Here is a 21581-nt window from a genome sequence, read left to right on the forward strand (position 1 = left end):
CGTCGAGAGTTGCCAAAACTGCGCTGCTGCTGCTGGGAGCCTCCGTAGTAATCACGACTGCGGCCGCCACCAAAACTACTACTCCCACCCCGGGAGCCAAAGCCACCCTTGAAACAACCTCCACGTTTTCCTCCTCTGTATCCCCCTCGACGCCCATGGCCTGCCTTCTCTACTGTTATGGTCCGACCATCCAAATAATTGCCATTCAAATCCTTTTCTGCATCTTTGGCGTCCTTTGTGTTTTCAAACGTGACAAAGCCAAACCCTCTCGACTTTTGCATCTCCCTGTCTTTTATCAGCAGCACATCCAAGAGTGGTCCATATTTGCCAAAGATAGAGTCCAGAACATCTTCACTTGTGTCAAAGTTCAGTCCACCTACAAAGAGCTTGCCAACATTGCCTCCATCCATGACTTGTATGTGCTGACACTTAGTTTCAGGGTACTTGACAAGAAGTGCCTGTGTAAAGCGTGACGTCAGTACCTTCTCCTTCTCTTCAGAGCGCTTCCTACCCCTAGCACGAGTCGCAGCACAGGATGGAAAGATACCCGGAATCTCCTGCTCTAACTGTGCGGTGTTATTTTCCATTCTAGGCTTTTCAACAAACATGGGATTACCAGAAACTCGACCACCGGCCAAATCATTCCCGACAACAAAAGAGATTCCCTCTACAGGAAGAGTGGCTTGTAAACCTACGGTGACCGGTCCTGACACCAAATCAGACTTTAAATGGATGACATGAAGTGGAGCTTTAACATAGCCACCAACCCCCTGTAAAAGAACACTAACACCAGTTTCCGTCTTCTCTGACAATGGCAAAATGCCCTCAAGCATGAAAGATTGATGTGCTCCTGTGTCCCTCAATACCCTAACAGGTCTCTGGTTCGTTAAGTCTCCATCCAGTGACACAAACCCCTCTGAAATAAAAGGTTTGTAACCCTCTTGAACAAGGTCGTTCTGTGATGCCGTAACTTTGGCATGGGAACCTTCACAAGGCACTGTCCTCCAAGGACGATTTCTTGCATTGGCCAATGCATTCGGAGTTGTACTAGTCTGACTCCGCTCCTGATTTTTCCTTTTCAGGGCGTAACATTGAGACATCAAATGCCCAGGTTTCTTGAAAAAAGCGCAAGTAGGCCCGGAGGAAAAATTCGTGGTCTGCCTCGGGCCCCCCGGAAGATAAGTCTGTCTTGGAACTGTAGTCTTCTGATCCCTAAAAGTCGCGGTATCAGATTTGTCCCCATAGTCATCTCGAGGCCGCCTCCATGAATATTTGTTCTCCGCCCCTCATTTACCATAACTCCCCTGGCTAACTATAGGCGCGAAGTTAGGTTTGTGGAACCCCATCCTGTGTGTCAAGGCATACTCGTCTGCCACAGTTGCTGCCTCATACAACTCTGGTACTTTCTTTTCATCCAGATGTACTTTAATGTCCGCGTGGACACACGACACTGTTTGAATTCCTCCACCAAGATCAATTGTCGCAACAGGTTGAAGTCTTTCCCAATCTCCTTCGAGTCACACCACCTATCAAACATGGTTTCCTTCATTCTGGCAAACTCCACATGGGTTTCACTCTCCCTCTTCCTGGCATTCCTGAATTTTTGCCGGTAAGCTTCAGGGACCAATTCATAGGCTTTGAGAATGGTTTTCTTCACTAACTCATAATCTGCACATTGGTCAATCGGTAAAGCCGAATAGATATCTTGAGCTTTACCCACCAGAACACTTTGCACTAACATAGTCCAGGATCGCACAGGCCATTTTAGCATTTGAGCCACTTTCTCAAAGTGCAAAGAAAACTTGGCTACCTCCTTTTCATTGAGTGGAACCAGCCTCACATGCCTACCAACATCCCAAGTGTTCTGACTAGTTGTCGAAATAGCCGGCATGGATACTACTTCTCTCCGTTCTCCCAGTAATTCCAGCTCCTTGAGTTTAGGTTCCTTCTGATACTCCATGTCACGTTCCTTTAACTCCCTTTCGGCTCTCCTTTCCTCTGCTCTTTCCTCTGCTCTTCTTTCATCTTCAGCTCTCCTTTCCTCTGCTCTTCTCTCCTCGAGTTCTCGATCCTGTTCTGGTCTTCTTTCCTCGAGTTCCTTCTCAGCTCTCCTTTCCTCTGCTCTTTCCTCTGCTCTTCTTCCCTCGAGTTCTCGTTCCTGTTCTGCTCTTTCCTTTTCTGCTTTCCTTTCCTCTGCTTTTAACCTTTCCTGGCTCTGCAGATGCATCTCCATTTTCCGGGGCTCCACATTTTCTTTTTCCTCGGGTAACCAATCCAAGGCTACCTCTTTCCATGTTCCTTGTCCCACCAGAGATTCTACCACCAATGTCTGCATCTCTGCTTTCTTCATATTAACTCGGACCTCCAAGTTAAAATATTTGGCCAATATCAAGAGTTCCAATCTTTTTAACGCTTGGAACTGTGCCTCATTAGGGGACGCCGCAAACTTCTCTGCGTCAAACACCATGGTGACGATCAGTTAGCACCTGTTAACCTTCACACAAAAAAAAATTCAATTTTTTAAAAAATTTAGGAATGTTAGAAAATTCCAAATTTGGGAATTTTGGGAATGTTAGGGAATTCTATCCCAGACGAGGATGTTAGGTAATTTAATCCCGGACGAGCCCCCAATTTCTGTTACATGCTCCTCCCCAAACCCGGTCACGGTGTACCTCCGAGCCCCGAGAGGGGTCACGGCAGAAAGATGTGTTATTCTGTATGTCAAAGATCAATGGTGAAACCACACCAATTGTTACCAACAAACAAGTATTGTATTAAGATCACACAAGAATAACAGTACAACAACAATAGTAATCAATTGTATAACCAATATATATTTCCTATGATGGTACCATCAGGTTCGTACAATATAACTCACTGTGCTCCAAGTGAGTGAAAAGAAGAACATTCCCAATGTCTCTATTCCGGCATCAAGCCAAAGTCGATCCGCTCCAGTGATCGTCAGAACGATGTCTAATCGAGACCAGAATCCTGTTCGGATGACAGTCACAGTCACGCTGCCAAAGCTGCGCAAAGGTGCCCTCAAGGCGACTGGGAAATCACACACTCGGGTATGGACGTTCCACGGCTCCCAATTGGGGTACCGCACTTTTCCCACTCAAAAGCCACGTTACACACACACACACACACACACACACACACACACACACACACACACACACACACGCACGCACGCACGCACGCACGCACGCACGCACGCACACACACACACACACACACACACACACACACACACACACACACACACCAGATTAACGTCTGAATGCGGTGAAAATGGTTGAAGCGAGGTGAAAAACCTTGAGCGAAGTGCAAATCCTGCGCGAGGTAAAAATGGCCGACGGCCCGTTCTCGTGGCGTATCGGCACTCCGATGATTCTCTTCGGAATCAACCGCAAAACCTGTCACGCAGGTTTATCTGTCACAGCAATAACAACTCTGTCGCAGGAATCCCTTTCCCAGGAAACCCAAAGTTCATACGTGACCCTCGTTTGCCAACGTTCGCTCAGGACCTTGAAGCAGCTCGGCTTCTTGTCCGACTCACTCGCTCCGCCTTCTCTTCCTTCTATTCCTCTTCGTCGTCATCTGGTTCCGGTTTCATTTAAAACATTAACTTTTTTACCTTTTGAAAATAGTAATCTCTATTTCCCTTAAACGACAACAATAATAGTACATGGAATAAAAAATGTTTACAGTGGATGAAAACCACAACAACGGAAGTGAAGAATCCGTAACACAAGCATCTTTCGGTAAAGCTAACAGGGTTTTAGGTTGTATTCCTCTGGGGGATAAATTAAAAATCGAAAGAGGTAGTGCTATAACTCTTCAGGAATTTAGTGAGGTCTCATCTAGAATATTGTGTACAGTTTTGGTCACCACATCTCAGGAAGGACATAGCTGCCATATAGAGAGGTCAGTGTGGACTGACGAGACGAGACTGATTCCAGGTTCGACTAAGCTATGAGGAACAGGAAAACAGATAGGATTTTTTCATGTTAGAATGGAGGTGGTTACGAGGCAATGAGGGGATCTTATATAAATGTTGAACATAATGAAGAGTAGAAACAAAAGAAATGCAGAAGAGATTTCAGTACAATGGCCAGTGACAGGACCAAGGGCCATAGGCCTGGGAGTAAAGAAGAACAGAGTTTGGACGGTGACAAGGCAGGCGTCTTTCCCTCATAGAGTGGTTCATGCATGGAATGGTCTCCCTGGAAGGTAATAGCTACACTGCTTTATCAACAGTATATATATCCGCTCCAGTGATCGTATATTTATACGTTTAAACTGGAATTATATCGGTCATGAATTATATCCCTCCCCCCCCCCTTCCCGTGCCTCCTCCCCCCAAGCCCTCTCCCTCCCACAGATCTCCCGATGTCCCTGCTCTAAAACGTTGTACTTGTGTGCTTCCCTCTCTCTCCCCATCTTGTCTCCCGCTCCCTTTATCTTATGTTTTATGTGTCAGGTTGTCTTTTTGTGATTAATGTTAGCTCCTACATGAGCCTCGATCTTGTATACAAAAAAAAAAAAAGATAATAATAATGATAATGAGAAGCACTGGGTCTAGAAGGGCGCCACCTTCACCTCCCCCCCCCCCCCCCCCAACCACCCACAAAAAATTATATGTGTATAAAAAGAAATCACCTTGGTGAAGGTCCTGTACCTGCCCCGCTGTTCTCCTCCCCACTCCACCAGTGAAATTAGGTCGATAACCTGAAAGATGCAATGAATGTAGTTTTAATCGAGCACAGGCATTATAGGCCAAATGGCCTCCTCCCGTGTCAAACTTTCTTGTACAAAGATGTTGATGTGAAAGTTATTCATTAGCAAAGTGGTATAGCTTCATATTTTTGCTGACATTGACGTCTCAGACAAAGGCGGCAATCTTGTTAAGCAGTTCGGCAAGCCCTTTTTCCCCAAATGTCTTTGTGGTTATTTGAAAGTGCTTATAAAGTAATTATGGATTTTATGGGTGGTTGAGCAAGGCCTTCACAGCAGAAGTAAAATGATGAGTTCACCATATGCTGCTCCTAAAGCTAGAGTGTTTTTAAGGAGTTAATATAATGTTGAGGATTGTCTTGACAGTGAGGCTTGAAGTGTCCTGTCTACCTGACAACACATGATTAACGGTTCTCAAAATTCTCCTCGGGGGTTGGTGCTGCCCGTAACCTTTGTTAGTGAGTCATTTAACACATACTTGTTTGCATGTGGGGAAATGGGAGGTATTGTTGTGATGTCGAGTTGAACTCTTAAAGTCTACAAGGCTCATGCTGTGCATGAACGCATCTTGGACTGGGATTCCAATCTGAATGCAGCTCACTGATTTCATGATTACCGAGGTGTGGCTGTGCAACTCATGTGGTGCCCACGTGCAGGAGTTTGTAATTTGTTTAGGGCGCCGGAGTTCGCCGACTCTTCACAATAGACGCCGTGGATCTTTAACGTCTGCCAACTGATGCTGACAGACGGGACGCCTGTAGGCCATTGACAGACAAACGAACAGACAGAAAAAAAGAATAGACAAACACACACACAGAATAACGCACAAGAACAACCAATATAAAGTGCATTCAGAAAGTATTCAGACCCCTTCACATTTTTCACATTTTGTTATCTTGCAGCCTTATGCTGAAATCGTTTAAATTCATTTTTTCCCTCATCAATCTACACTCAATACCCCATAATGACAAAGAGAAAACAGGATTTTAGGAAGTTTTGCAAATTTATTAAAAAGAAAAAACTGAAATATCACATTTACATAAGTATTCAGACCCTTTGCTATGACACTTGAAATTTAGCTCAGGTGCCTCCCATTTCTCTTGATCATCTTTGAGATGTTTTTACACCTTGATTGGAGTCCACCTGTGGTAAATTCAATTGATTGGACATGATTTGGAAAGGCACACACCTGTCTATATAAGGTCTCACAGCTGACGATGCATATCAGAGCAAAAACCAAGCCATGAGGTCGAAGGAACTGCCTGCCGAGCTCAGAGACAGGATTGTGTCAAGGCACAGATCTGGGGAAGCCTTCAAAAAAAATTCTGCTGCATTGAAGGTTCCCAAGAGCACAGTGGCCTCCATAATTCTTAAATGGAAGAAGTTTGGAACAACCAGGACTCTTCCGAGAGCTGGCCGCCCGGCCAAACTGAGCAATCAGGGGAGAAGGGCCTTGGTAAGAGAGGTGACCAAGAACCCGATGGTCACTCTGGCTGAGCTCCAGAGATCCTGTGTGGAGATGGGAGAAACTTCCAGAAGGACAACCATCACTGCACCACTCCACCGATCTGGGCTTTATGGCAGAGTGGCCAGACGGAGGCCAAACAGTTCAATCTTGGTTTCATCAGTCCACAGAATCTTGTTTCTCACAGTCTGAAAGTCCTTCAGGTGCTTTTTTGCAACTCCAAGCGGCTTTCATGTGTCTTTGTCGTTATGACAATAAAACAAGCCCAGACGAGGCCTTTCAAAGGCAAGTACACTATACCTTTGGCAATTTCACGATCCAGGTCTGAAGAGGCTTTTCACAAGCTCCATCAAGCACGTTGACTAATGGAGCATTTGTGTGACAGACATTACAGGGCTCCATTTGTTTGGAAATAAATGGATTCAACAACAATACATAGGACTGTTCTCGTCTTCTCTTGGGGAAGAATAACCTTCTAGTCAAACAAGGAACATTGTTATTGTTATATTACACCTTTAAACATACATTGAGGTTATGTTTTCACCCCGGTTTGTCCGTTTGTCTGTCTGTGAACACGATATGTCAAAAAGTTGGGAATGGATTCGGATGAAACTTAGTGGACAGGTTGGGTGTGTGACGAGGACGAATCGATTCGATTTTGGTGAAGATCTGAATCCAATAATTTAAAAGTGATTCTTCACCATTGAAAGATGGGGCCAAAAATACGATATTTCAAAAGGTTATGGACGAATTATGACTAAACTTGGCGGATGAGTTGGTTAGGTGACAAAAACAAGCCGATTAGATTTTGGTTCAGGTCCGAATCCAGATCCGGCCTATCATTGGGATACAAAACGTAAACTGTTCAGCCTGGCGGAGGTGTGTGCGCTCTACCGAGTGCTGTTCTAGTTCACAATGTGATCATATCTAAATTAAGCTATTTTAAATACTGCATTTATTCTTATTCAAATTGCACAGTTTCGAGTACAACTTTGATAGAATGTCACACATAGACTTAGGACATGTTGAGTGAATGTAGAAAACTCATGGGAAATAGTGTTTGCTGACACCCAGAGGATGACAAGAAAAGTTCAGGTTTCTTGTCTCTATCAGAACAATGGATGGAATCAACAAAATGCCGGTCGAGGTTTGCTGATCACCGTGGGAAGCAACGAGAAACTGACGTTTCGGGCATTAACCCTTCATCGGAGAAAAAGACGTGGTTAGCATACCCCGATAAACGTCCTGTTGATTCTATCAATTGTTCTACCCGTCAATCGACCAATCTTCACGATGAAGACTAGATTTTTTAAATTCTGTCTGTCTGTTTCTGTCTCTCCCTGACCTTTGGATTGAATATCTAAATTCTGGTTATCGGTTTAGATTAATGATAAGACGTTTGTATCACACGTGTGTTGTCCTGCATCTTAGTTTGCATCGGTTGGTCTATCTACTGTGTGACCTCAGAGTGACAAACAACCATTCAGATCGTAATTACGAGTTTGACCTTCAGTTCCATGGGTAGGGACAAAGTTGCAAAAACACAGATTGACAGGTTGGTGGTTGCAGGCAGGTTGGTGGTCTTTCTGTCTTCTACCGACTCCTCTCCGGCCTTGCTCCCCCAGCTCTCTGTGCTCTGTCCCCCCAAATATTCCTAAAGGTCGCACAAGATCTGCCTGCAACCCTCTTATGGTTAAACTGCCGAAATCACGGCCCTCTGCTCACCTTCACTCTTTCATTCCTCTTTTCTCCCACCTCTGGAACAAACTCCCACACTCCCTTCAATCCCTCTCCTCCCTCCAGGTCTTTAAAACAGCTGTTCACCACCATCTCTTATCTTCCCCCATCCAAAACCTTGATCTTTTCTACCCCCGTTAATTTCATCCCAATTCCACTCTTTTGAAATACCAACTTCTGTCCTGGAAGTCCTTGGTGTCCTTGTGTTTTATACTTCTCCCACCCCCACCCCCCCTTCCCACGCCTCCTCCCCCCAAGCCCTCTCCCTCCCACACATGTCCCTGCTCTCAAATGTTGTGTTTATGTGCTTCCCCTTCTCTCCCCATCTTGTCTTCCGCTCCCTGTTTTTATATATTTTGTTTGTCTGTTTGATTTGTTTGTGAAATAAATGTTAGCTCTTTCATGAGCCTCGATTCAGTATACAAAAAAAGAAAGAAGTGTTTTATACCTCCCCCCTTCCCATGCCTCCTCCCCCCAAGCCCTCTCCCTCCCACAGATCTCCCGATGTCCCTGCTCTCAAATGTTGTACTTGTGTGCTTCCCTCTCTCTCCCAATCTTGTCTCCCGCTCCCTTTATCTTATGTTTTATGCGTCAGTTTGTCTTTTTGTAATTGAAGTTAGCTCTTACACGAACCTCGATCTTGTATACAAAAAAACCCCCCAAAAAACCACTCTCCTTGTTCACTCCAATAAAGACCAATCACGTGGAGAGTAAATATATCAGCCTACAGAGCTGTCCTAAAGTGGTCAATACTATTTGCAAAGATCATTTTTGCCGAAAGCAGGTGAACTTGTCCTTTTAATGTGGAAAAATGTATTTTAACATCTCCAGCTCATGTAGGAGTTGCATAATATCTCCTGCATTTGAAAAACATGAGGAGACATCAATTATTTAGCTTTACATGAACCACGACATTCATAGACGTGGACCTCTTCATTCCCTGCTCCTGCTGTAGTTGCACTATAAATTGAGGAAATGTTAGCAGCTAATGGCATTTTACATTCAATAGGTGTAAAGCAAGGTGAACGAGCACTTTTGGCTGGAAATGCAGTCACAAAAGGAATACTTATTTTAACGGTTCCGAAGATGGACATGGTGACAAGAACCAGCCGATTGGATTTTGGTTCAGGTCCGGATTCAGATCCGGCCTATTCGTGGGTTACAAAGTATAAACTGGTGGAGGTGTGCGCTCGACAGAGTGCCCTTCGAGTTCCCACTTTCTGTGGGGTCGTCCGGGTATCGCTTTTCAGGCCTAGCCTTGCGTGCTCCGGCTGGCCAGGACTGATGGTCGACTAGAAGGTGCCAAAATTTGTAGTTTGTTCAGGGTGCCGGAAATAACTCGCCTACTCCTCATGAAAGACACGGTGGGATCTTTACTCCGGACGAATAACTAGTGCTGGCAGGCGGGTCCGATGGATGGCACACACGTTGATGCATCGCCCTGTAAATGACAGGCCAGGTTGACCGTTTATATCTGGGTTGAGATTTAAACCCAGGCTTGACAACTCAAAGGTGAGTGTGCATACCTATAAACGATCCTGTCAGCCATCACCTTTCATTAATACCAAGTATCACCTTGAAGTGCGATCTTAACTCAACGTACTTAATGCTCGAACGTCGATGGCAGTTAGCAGGTTGTATCATCATTCTCTTTCGTGTCTGTTACACATAAATCTCACTTTTCCGAATCAGCCTTCCCAACGATTGCCGGAACTGTTATTGCCAATTATTCTTCGTTCGTATGCAGCACAAGGTTGTGGGGGTAGTAACGAATGAAAAGTTTGTTATAAACATAATATATATACTGTATATATGTAAGAGAAAGATACAAAATGAAGAAGAAGAAACTCTATAACCCATGGTGTTCAGACATCATGTCGTTACGTCATCACCTACATCACGGCATGGAGGTCGCCATATTTATACAGAAACTAATTGTATTGTGGGTCTAATCGGCAAAATAGAAGGAATAACAATTTTCATTTACTGATACATTTTGTAGACGAGAAACCAATAATAGTGTGGTGGCTTAATGGAATGATTGTGACACATTGGCCCAAAGCACAAAAATTGGCAGTTATACTTAAGGACCATACAAAACTTTTTAGAGTGGGCTGCCCGATTTTAAAAGTCAAGGTCAGGTCAAGGTCAAAGGTCAAGTCTTAAAATTATATTTATTCAATAACTCGACAATTATGTAACATTTTTCAGTGTTTTAAAAGGCATTATTATTTTTTAAACACTATCCTTCTAATATGATAACCCACTAATTTACATAAACCCAAAAGGGCTGCCACAATGGGCAAAACAAACGATGTTTGATAGTGTTTGAGCATGTATCATATAATTAAAGGTGAACACGAGTATAGACTTAATACTAACATATGTATGATGATGAAGCCTAGTGTTGGCTTAGCGGTTAGGGTGCCGGCTTGGGATCCTAGGATTCTGGGTTCGAATCCTGGTCGATCGCTGAACTAACGCCAGGGGGGTTGACTCAGCCTGTCATCCCTCCGAGGTCGGCAAATTGAGTACCAGGTCACTGGTAATTCCCTGTGTGTCGCAAGAGGCGACTAACAAGGTTGGCGACAGGAAGAGCATCCGGCCATAAAACATTGCTTCAAAAATGAGAAACCACGGTGCCCAAAAAAGGCCAACCCCTGCTCTGCGGGGAAAAATGGCCTCTGAAGGTTTATATATATATATATATGATGATGAACATCGATCTAAAACACACATATTCCCCTGTATTCAACAGTATTATATAAATTTATATATATATATATATATATATATATATACACACTGCATTCAGAAAGTATTCAGACCCCTTCACTTTTTTCACATTTTGTTATGTTGCAGCCTTATGCTGAAATCGTTTAAATTCATTTTTTCCCTCATCAATCTCCACTCAATACCCCATATTGACAAAGAGCAAACAGGATTTTAGAAAGTTTTGCAAATTTATTAAAAAGAAAAAACTGAAATATCACATTTACATAAGTATTCAGACCCTTTTCTCTGACACTGATATGATATAAATATATATATATATATATATATATATATATATATATATATATATATATATATATATATATATATATATAAATAATATATGTGGTGCCCATTCTCACATCAACAGATGCATATGGCTGCCGAAGCAGTTTCTTGACTTTTGGGCACAATCCTGGTTGAGGGGTTGGGAAGGGTTAATCGTTTTGATTGTCTTTGTCCAGTATCATCACCACACTATCAAATGTTCCTCTTTCTGCCATGCATCTCTTGTGTTCTTTGCAGTTTTGTGTTGGCAAATTAAGCTTACATTTAAGGTGCCATTATGCCTCGTTGCTAAGCAGGTCATTTGCATAAACATGATTTGGAAAACATACATTAACAGGAATTGAATGTAGTTCTCTGAAACCGGCTACATTACAGATAAAGTCCTCATATGATTGTCGACCTTTGCCGTCTTGTCTGGATGCAGTAGTTTAATGTTCCTTCATCCGTTCCACATATGACAGAGTTTGCCCAGTCCATGTAGACCATCAGGAGGAGGTATTGTAACCTATGATATATAACTTGTAATCCTGTTCCAACAACATATATTAATCGATTTGTGTGATTCTTGCGTGTGCAGTGAAAACAAGAAAGGAAACTCCGAACACCGATGGCAAAAGTGAGGAAGAGGCAGGCGAAACGGGCAAACCTTACATACAAAGTGATGGAGGTAAAGCAGAAGGAAAAAAGCCCGTGGTCTGGTTGGCAGAGATAGAGGCCTGGAGGACAAAGCCAAGAGTGATTAACAGGGGAAAAGAAAGCAAAAGGAGAGATAACCCTGGAAGAAAGGCAAAAGGAAATTGAAATTTCTAAATTGCTCAAAAGGTCAACCAAATGAACTTGTTTTTAAAAATTATATTCTCATGATTCGTACTCTGGAAACTAGTCTGCATTGGTGGTAAACCTTACCACAGGTTTGTTGTTGTCAAAGCAATTTTAACACAGCATTTGGAGAAGTGTTAACAATCCATGGGTTTTCAATTGCCAGGGCAAAACAAAGAATGGGTAAAATGACTTCAAGTTGGAGGCATTTTTGTGTGTGATCTATACTTGTACAAGTTATATGCATTCTTTTTATGGAACAAAGGTACAGTAGTTCCCTGTTCTGGACAAAAGGGTTTTTTTTCCTTTCAATTCTAAGAAGAAGCATTCATTTGTGAAGCTTAAAAGCGTAGCAAATTACGATTTTGCAAACATGCCATAACACTGGCTATAATCTGAAAGCTGTACCCTGAAAGCAAAGCTGTACCATGAAAGCTGTACCATGAAAGCTGTACCATAAAAGCTGAGTCCTGAAAGCAAAGCTGTGCCCTGAAAGGTGTGCCCTGAAAGCTGTACCCTGAAAGCTGAGCCCTGAAAGCTGAGCCCTGAAAGCTGAACCCTGAAAGCTGCACACACTTAAGGTGATGAGAGGAGAAAGATGGAGAGATCTCCTATTCACAGATAGATAAGGGTAAGGGTGAAAACATAATCACAAGGATGCACGCATTAACGCGTTATCCACACCTTTTTGAGATATCGTATTCACAGGCAGACAGACAGACAAACAGACAGGGGTGAAAACATAACCTCTGCCCACCTTGGGTGGTGGAGGCAAATAAAATGTGTACTCTGCATATGTGTGTTCGCAAGTACTATACAGACCAGCACGAATTAAGTATTTGCAGTTTTTAAAGTTCCAGAGATTCCTGGCTGTTTGAATGTGATGCGCTCTACGGCCAACGCCCCAAGAGAGTTGGGGAAATTCCAAGTGTTTTCGAGCTGGTATGCAGCTTGCCACTCTTTCCTGGTGCTGCAAAGACAAGGGAAATCAAAAAAATGCAACACATATTGGGCCAAGAGGCTGCTATTGCTGTATTAACCCTTATATTACCACCTTTGAAAGGGAGAGCAATGAATATAATGCGTAGTTAAGGCACATCGACTATTACGGAATTAGATAGGTTGCGAGAACCACTAGGGATAGATGAATATTGGCAGGAATGTGTAGGCCTGATGGCCTCCTCCTGCATTGAACTTCCTTGTATTTCCCTAAATCGTTTTGAATACCAAATAACTGATTTGAATGCGAGTAGATTTGAATGCGAGAATGTTTAATGATAAATGTGGACTGACAAACATTGAGAGATGAAGCAAATGAAAGGCCAAAAAGCAAAAGTTGACCCACACAAGACAAGCACATGTAAGAACGTCTTTTCAAATTCAATGGAACATGATTCCAAATTAAATAACTAGAGATGTTGTCATTTGATTCGCCTTGCGTTTCTCATTCTTGCTTGTTTTAATTAATTTACTTTCAAACAAGTACAATGATTGAATCACGACAAATTTACCATCGAAATTATTTTCAAATTGCTCCAAGGACTTCCACACTGCCCTGGTGTGCACAGTTGTGGCCCGAGGCTTTAATTATACGTGGTGGGAATGGCGAGCAGTATTCAATTGCATCACGATAAATTTTGTAAATCATCCTATTCCGGCCGAATCGGCAATCAACAACCACTGCTGTGAGGATCTCTTCAAACCGATGCGAGATGGCTCAAAGGTGAATGTGCATAACTCTCAGTTATCCTGCGAGCCCAATAACGAAATGTTGCAATGTCTGAAATCATTATTCAAAAAGACTTATTATCCGGCGTGCGCAAAGGAAAAATCAGAATTAAGCAATTGGTTCAGTGTGTGTGTGTGTGTGTGTTTGTCTACAAGCATAAGTCTATGATCGAGGAACAACGTAATTTCACTTGAATGTTAAATTTTGAATATGAATCGGAAAACAAATCTGTAGCTTAGCAGTACTCTGGCTTTAAATTTGAAAAATTGTACAGAATTTTGTCCAAATCGCGGAATGTGTGGAGGAGTGAGATAATTTTTGTTTAGTCTGTCTGCCTGCCTCGCAGTCAAACAACAACAACAACAACAACAGCCATTTTAAGTCTATTTTCCCTGCTCGAGCGGGGGTTAGCCTTGCGGTCCCCATGACAATCTTCTCCATTTTGCCCTATTTTCTGCATCTCCCCTTGTTAACCCCCTTGCCCGCATTTCTTCTTCCACCATCTTTAGCCAAGTCTTTCTCGGTCTTCCCCGTCCTCTACTTCCTTCTACATTCATTTCCATCATTCTTCTCAACCAGTCACTTTCATCCTTCCTCAACACATGACCAAACCATCTCAACCTGTTCCTCTTCACAGCATCAATCACAGGCTCTATTCCCATCATCTTTCGCAATTCATCATTTGTCTTCCTCTCTCTCAACGATACTCCGCACATCCACCGAACCATTCGCATTTCCACCCTTTCCAGCCTTCGTTGCTGTTCTACGTTCATTGAGGGGTTAACAAGGGGAAAGGGGTGGAAATATGGTCAACCGAGTGTAACACATGTATATACATGGTTACTGGACATCCTTCAATTCAAGCGTGTATCATGCACATCCACACACACACGTGCCCATACGTGCCTCCCTCCCTTCGTTGCTGCTCTACGTTCATGACCCATGTCTCGCTCACATAAATCATAACACTTCTCACACATGCAGCATACACCATTATAAATCACCATAGTCAAAGAAAATTGAAAATCATTTCAAACAGGAAGCTTACCGTTTTTAGCGACATAATAAAGGATGCCAACAGGCACGAAGCACAAATGTAACATGTTAAATAAGGTGGTACAAGAGGTGCTGTTACTGCAGTGGTAAACATGGGGAAAACAGGTTTTTTTATCCAACCTTTAAAATTTATTTGAATTGAATTATATATCTGGGAATATCAAGATTTCAGCATTGGGAATATCAAGATTCAGACAAAATGGCGGCTCGTTGGAAATATAGATTGTACTCGGAAACACAAAGCAGGAGTTTAAAAAGTCCTTTCCAATGTCCTTTTTCTCCGGAGCGCGTGGGGTAAGGTGTTCTATAAACTCTCCAGTTGAAATTTGAATCGTTTTGTGAAAATTATTTAGAATATAATTGGTTTCAATCACGTCTGAGGACACCCTTCTCCTCCTTTCGAATGCAGCACATGGCTGCAAGTGGCATCATTGGCTGAGGGTGATGAGGTTGGGCAACCGATCCAACGTCCCCTGTAGGTTAGAACAGGAATTTGGAATTTATTGAGGGTGCCGACGATAGCTTACCTAACCTTTGCAAAGAACACCGTGGGATCTTTAACATCTACCAACGAATGCCGGCAGAAGAGATGCTCAGTTTAACGTCCATCCTAGGGACAGCACACACATTCATGAAGCACCCTGCCTTTGGAACACCAGGACGGCAGTTTGTAGCTGGGCCACGATTCCAACCCAAGCTAAACGGCCCAGAGACAAGTGAGCATGTCTCCAGGCCATCCTGGTAGACCTGCCGGGGACACCCAGTACAGAACCAAATGTGGCTCTTCCTCGGTCATAGTGGTGTTGCTCATACCAGACATCTTCATAACAGTAGTTCCTTCAAAAATTGCTTAGAATACAAAGCATTTCATGAAGAAGGTCAATGCACCTCCATTTACATAATGCAGTGAAGACTACCTGGAAAGTCTTACAATGAACAAAATTGCACGACTCAAGGTGCGAATGATAATGGTCCCACAAGAAAACGCATGCGCAGCGTTTAAATCACCACGGCTTTCATTATGTAGGGTAAGGCCATGCAGCTGTTTAATACATCTTTACCCGAAGAACGAAACCATGTTTCTCGAGACAGTCGCACAATGAGACAATTCGTCGAGACGAATGGCGAATCGAACCGGTGTTGCTGTGGCTTGCTCAAGAGTCGCCTCAGGATCACCTCACAATTGAGGTGTTGAGATTGAGATTGAGAGATTGAGATTGATCACAATTGAGATTCGCTCATGAATAATTTTGACTGCACCTCACCTCACCCCCACCACTCCCTCCCTCCCCCTCAACGTTGCCCATCACGACGCTGTGCCGAAGGTACCGTCTGCAATTTACCAAAAGTCATTTATGTCACATCCGTGGTTCTTGCACTATCTAGTGATATCAATGCATTTGAAATGACATTCACACCATTGGTATCTCATGTACAACCAAGACCCGATGCGAGTCCTGACAGTGTGTGCAATATAAAGTGACACAATTTCTTTGGCCTTCTGACAACTAGTCGTGAAAGACTCCCAAGAGAATGGCCACTGTTCAGTTGACTTATCAATGACAGCCAGTGTGGCCGGGTGCTGACGGCCTTCAAGCAATCCAATCAACAGTACATGTGAACCCACATGGGTCTTGCTTTTAGTGCAAGCCCCAACGTCAGTCGCCGCCATGAAATGATCGTGACAGACAGGCTCGCTCGGCTGTTAGCCATTCCAAACAACTCCAACAGCACCTTGGATTGGTCCAGGCCCATGTGAGACATGTAAAGTCAAAAGAGAGCCAACATTTGTCTGTCAATATGTCCATGTTCATGATGATTCAAATGTGTGATGTGTTTGTTATGAAAAACATTGAAAATATGCTTAATTTTAAGCTCATACATTATTTGCATTTGCAAGTGTATTTGTCGAATTATGACATCATAATAAACATACCAATGACATAATCATTAACATATCTTATTCCCCATGAGGACGACTTGACAACGCACCATGTTTCAATTTTTTCCATGGAGCGGTTTTAGAGATAGAAGTGCAACGTTTTTTTTTCACTTTTTCCAACATGGCGCCTGTAACACATGACCTATGACGTCATGATTATGAACAAAACAAATCTACAGGTGGAGGTGCTCCCATGGTGTCAATCAGACTAACAGTTGCAGATTAAAAAAATTTCACATTGATCGGATCAAACATTGTACTGGTCTAATTATGACGTCACAATGAAAGCACTGATGACATCATTAATATATCTTCTTCCCCATGGGGAGTACTTCACAATGAGCCATGTTTCAATTTTTTCCATTGAGCGGTTTCGAAGATAGAGAGGTGCAACGTTTTTCCAAGATGGTACCTGTACCACATGACCTATGACATCCTAATTATCATTTAAAAAAATTATAATAGCGGAGTTGCTCCTATGGTGACAATTTCGTGTCGATCAAACCAACGGTTTGCCGGGAAAATGAATTTTTAAAATGCAGACACACACGCACGTACCCGATCGCTTAACCCCGCTTTTCGCTTCGCGAGCGCAGGGTAACTATAACGGCACAAGGTGGAGTGCATACCTCCACCATGGAGGCTAAACAGTTTCTGGTTTGCATCTCACTGTGAGGCCGGATCTGGATCCGGATCTTCACCAAAATTGAATCAATTCGTCCTTGTCACATACCCAACCTGTCCACAAAGATTTGTCCAATCCGTCCATGACTTTTGAGATAACCTGCTCATAGACAACCAGACAGACAAACAAGGGTGAAAACATAACCTCAATCCACGGGATAATAAAGGCTCATTGGGGTGGTGTATAAGAGTGGTATTCAAGATTGCTTCTGGACTACTTGAATAGCACTAAACTTTTGGATCTTTACCTGTGACATGTCGCAGGTTGTGACCACAATACAGTCCTTGTTTGACTTATTCACTGACTGACTTATTCACTGACTGACTTACTTACTTAATCACTGACTAATTCACTGACTCACTCACTGACTAATTCACTGACTCACTCACTGACTTACTTATTGAATTAATCACTGACTAATTCACTGACTCAATCACTGACTTACTTATCGAATTAATCACTGACTAATTCACTGACTCACTCACTGACTTACTTATCGAATTAATCACTGACTAATTCACTGACTCACTCACTGACTTACTTATCGAATTAATCACCGACTAATTCACTGACTGAATTACTCACTAACTTATCCACTGACTCACTCACTGACTGAATTACTCACTAACTTATCCACTGACTCACTCACTGACTGTGACTTATTCACTGACTGACTCACTCACCGACTTACTTACTGACTTAATCACTGACTAATTCACTGACTCACTCACTCACTGACTGAATTACTCACCAACTTATCCACTGACTCACTCACCGACTGTGACTTATTCACTGACTGACTCACTTACTGACTTATTTACTTAATCACTGATTAATTCACTGACTCACTCACTGACTGAATTACTCACTATCTTATCCACTGACTCACTCACTGACTTATCCACTGACTCACTCACTGACTAATTCACTGACTTACTTATCGAATTAATCACTGACTAATTCACTGACTGAATTACTCACTAATCTATCCACTGACTGTGACTTATTCACTGACTGACTCACTCACCGACTTACTTACTGACTTAATCACTGACTAATTCACTGACTCACTCACTCACTGACTGAATTACCCACCAACTTATCCACTGACTCACTCACCGACTGTGACTTATTCACTGACTGACTCACTTACTGACTTATTTACTTAATCACTGATTAATTCACTGACTCACTCACTGACTGAATTACTCACTATCTTATCCACTGACTCACTCACTGACTTATCCACTGACTCACCCACTTACTTACTGACTTACTCACTATGTTATCCACTACTCACTCACTGACTTATCCACTGACTCACTCACTGACTTATCCACTGACTCACTCACTGACTTATCCACTGACTCACCCACTTACTTACTGACTTACTCACTATGTTATCCACTACTCACTCACTGACTTATCCACTGACTCACTCACTGACTTACTAACTTATCCACTGACTCACTCACTGACTTACTTATCGAATTAATCACTGACTAATTCACTGACTCACTCACTGACTTACTTATCGAATTAATCACTGACTAATTCACTGACTCACTCACTGACTTACTTATCGAATTAATCACTGACTAATTCACTGACTCACTCACTGACTAATTCACTGACTCACTCACTGACTTACTTATCGAATTAATCACTGACTAATTCACTGACTCACTCACCGACTTACTTATCGAATTAATCACTGACTAATTCACTGACTGAATTACTCACTAACCTATCCACTGACTCACTCACTGACTGTGACTTATTCACTGACTGACTCACTCACTGACTTACTTACTGACTTAATCACTGACTAATTCACTGACTCACTCACTCACTGACTTACTCACTAACTTATCCACTGACTGACTTACTCACTAACTTATCCACTGACTCACTCACCGACTGTGACTTATCCACTGGGGGCTAGAGTTCAGGTGAGCTATAAACGATCGATAAAACCCGTATTTTATTAAAATGTAAGTAATACCGCATGGGGTGTCGCGTTATATTAACTCTCCAGTTCCTAAAGAATTACATTTCACATTTAAAGGATGTTGTAATTTTATAAACTGGCAGGGACCCATGGAAATTCCATGTAATGTAAAATACGAGTTTCGCCCTCCCTTCTACCCCCCCCCCCCCCCTGCCCCCAATCCCGAGAAACCTCAAGTCCTCCCCCTCCCCCTCCCAAACCTAAAGCGTCAATCCTATTGATACCCCGAGGCTTCAAACCCCCTTCCCGCCTGCCACGGTCGCCTGTCCAACTCACAATCCTGCGAGATATGCGGAAAGGATACGAGATAGTCAGTCCATGAACAGGTAGATCATGGCCCGTTATGGCAGCCTGTACGACTAGCAATCCCATGAGATATGCAGAAAATGGAAAATAAAAGATGATACTAATTCTACAACACACTACATTGAACTCCGTTTTAATAGTAACCCTCAATTAACTAGTTGTAAGCTACATTTAAAGTCAGAACTTCAGTAATTTGCAAATTATTTTCTGACTGACTGGATCATCATCAGCTGGTTAGCTTAGAGTTGGCTCAACGGTGTCTGGCTTATGATCCTGGGGTCTTGAGTTCTTGAGTTCAAGCCCCAGTTACACAGTTGAATTAACACCAGGTGGGTGGACTCAACCTGTCCATTCCTCTGAGGTCAGCAATATAAGTACCACCTCGATCTGGTAACGGGGCACTGCATCAGTGACTACAAGCTGTGCCCCCAGAAAACGATGCAGTCATTGGCTGTGCAAACAAATAAACAAAAAACATCAGCTGGTGCTTTATTCTTCATCGAAGTTTCGACCCTTTTCATTCAGACGCTCTCCAAACGTTGGGTCCACAACCTCAGGTGCGTCCAGTCAGTCAATATCCGGCAATGAAATCACAAACACAATCAGACACAGACTGCGTCAGACACCACAGAGTATTATTGCAACACGTTCACCTGGTTCTGCTTAGCCAGGTATCCTTTTTTTGTGGATGATTGACGAGGAATCCGTGGACAGGTGATCGACAGAGTAATCCGTACGCCTTGTTTCACCTGCGAGGGTATAACAACATGTGGGAAGGTGGTCCAGTACAGTAGGTATGTTATGTCCATTCTGAATACATGGGCCTGTGAATCCTGCAGGTTTTTTCTTCAACTAAAAAACAAAACAAAAACAGTAAACCCGCTCTTCCTCAACGAGAGGTAGCGGAAGTTTGCACAATCTCTTATCTGGTTGCTGAAGATACAATGTAGAAGTAACTTTTATCATTTTTTGTCAGCGCCATGTTTTGTTAACGACACGTTTCCCGCCTCAATTCGTCCCTCCGCCGCCAGGGGGGTGACACGGTCGCGGATTAGTTTCAGAGATCGCTCCTCGCTCCTATGGATATCCTGACCAAACAATAAATCGCATCGCGTCGCGTCACAAAAACCTCGACATTAATCCCCTTTTTAAAAAACATATAATAATAGTGAACAATGTAATCAAGATAATATTTTTTATTTGTTGACATTTTGAAAACGTTTCTTGGCGGTGTATCTGTTGGCAACGTTGTTCGCTCGGTTTCATTGCAGACGCCTTAAAAGCTCATGAAATGTTTGTTTTTGTTTTAAAGACAAATAAATGGCACAGGCCATGTACCATCACGATAAAAATGATGCTGTAGCTGCAAAACTCGTTGGAAGAACAAAACTAAAAGAAGAACTGCAAAACTTCAATACGTTGGAAGAAGAAGAACTGCAATTTCGGTGATTGCAAACAGTTGATTTATGGACAGATAGATTTGTGCCGCAAAAGCGAACTGTGTGATACCACAAAATAATACAGCGTTCAAGTGAAGTAAACGTAAACCACTATGAGAGGACAAGACTTTCCTGCTGCATAAATAATTAAATTTCCATTACCACTGTAATAAAAATTTAGTCGATGTATTTTAATGATCTCATGTAAAGCTACAGTACATCTCAATAACGAACAATAAATGCGACAGGAATTAGCAGTAGAGTGATTCAGTACCTGTCTTTATAGGTGTGTTTGAGGGTAAGCGAGGATGGCTTCTCCTTCTTTTATTATTATTTTTTCAAGCGGCGTCTTTTCTTTATGTCCAGTTCTTAAACTTTAAGTTTGCATTATAGCACAAATTATCTGGTGTTATTTGTATAAATATTCTCGAGTTACTAGAATTGAAATGAGGAGAAATAAAAAAAATTTAAATCAGTTTTAAAATTCATTAAGGGAACGGGGCTAGCAATATAACCCTCCAGTATCCATATCCGAGGTATTTATGTGCGTGGCGTATATAGAGCCTCGCAGCTCTGAAAACGCCATTAC

At 42.6% G+C, this 21581-nt stretch overlaps 1 protein-coding gene across 7 annotated transcripts in view; it reads left to right on the plus strand.

The window, feature by feature from the left end:
- The window catches only part of LOC137422367 (uncharacterized), a 35036-nt gene extending 18482 nt beyond the window's left edge, over nt 1-16554 (plus strand). For 3 of the 7 annotated variants that reach the window (XM_078773338.1, XM_078773337.1, XM_078773336.1), the window contains 2 exons: nt 7319-7427; nt 11583-12803. In XM_078773338.1, coding sequence (XP_078629464.1) covers nt 7319-7427; nt 11583-11625 — 152 coding nt within the window. In that variant the 3' untranslated portion in view covers nt 11626-12803. Of the gene's footprint in view, nt 1-7318; nt 7428-11582 lie in introns of all 7 variants that reach the window. The other 4 variants (XM_068109118.2, XM_078773335.1, XM_078773334.1 and 1 more) reach the window with 2 other exon arrangements.
- The last annotated feature ends 5027 nt before the right edge of the window (nt 16555-21581 follow it).

This window comes from Myxine glutinosa, chromosome 2 (assembly GCF_964187855.1).
Source record: "Myxine glutinosa chromosome 2, kmMyxGlut1.1, whole genome shotgun sequence".
NCBI lineage: Eukaryota > Metazoa > Chordata > Myxini > Myxiniformes > Myxinidae > Myxine > Myxine glutinosa.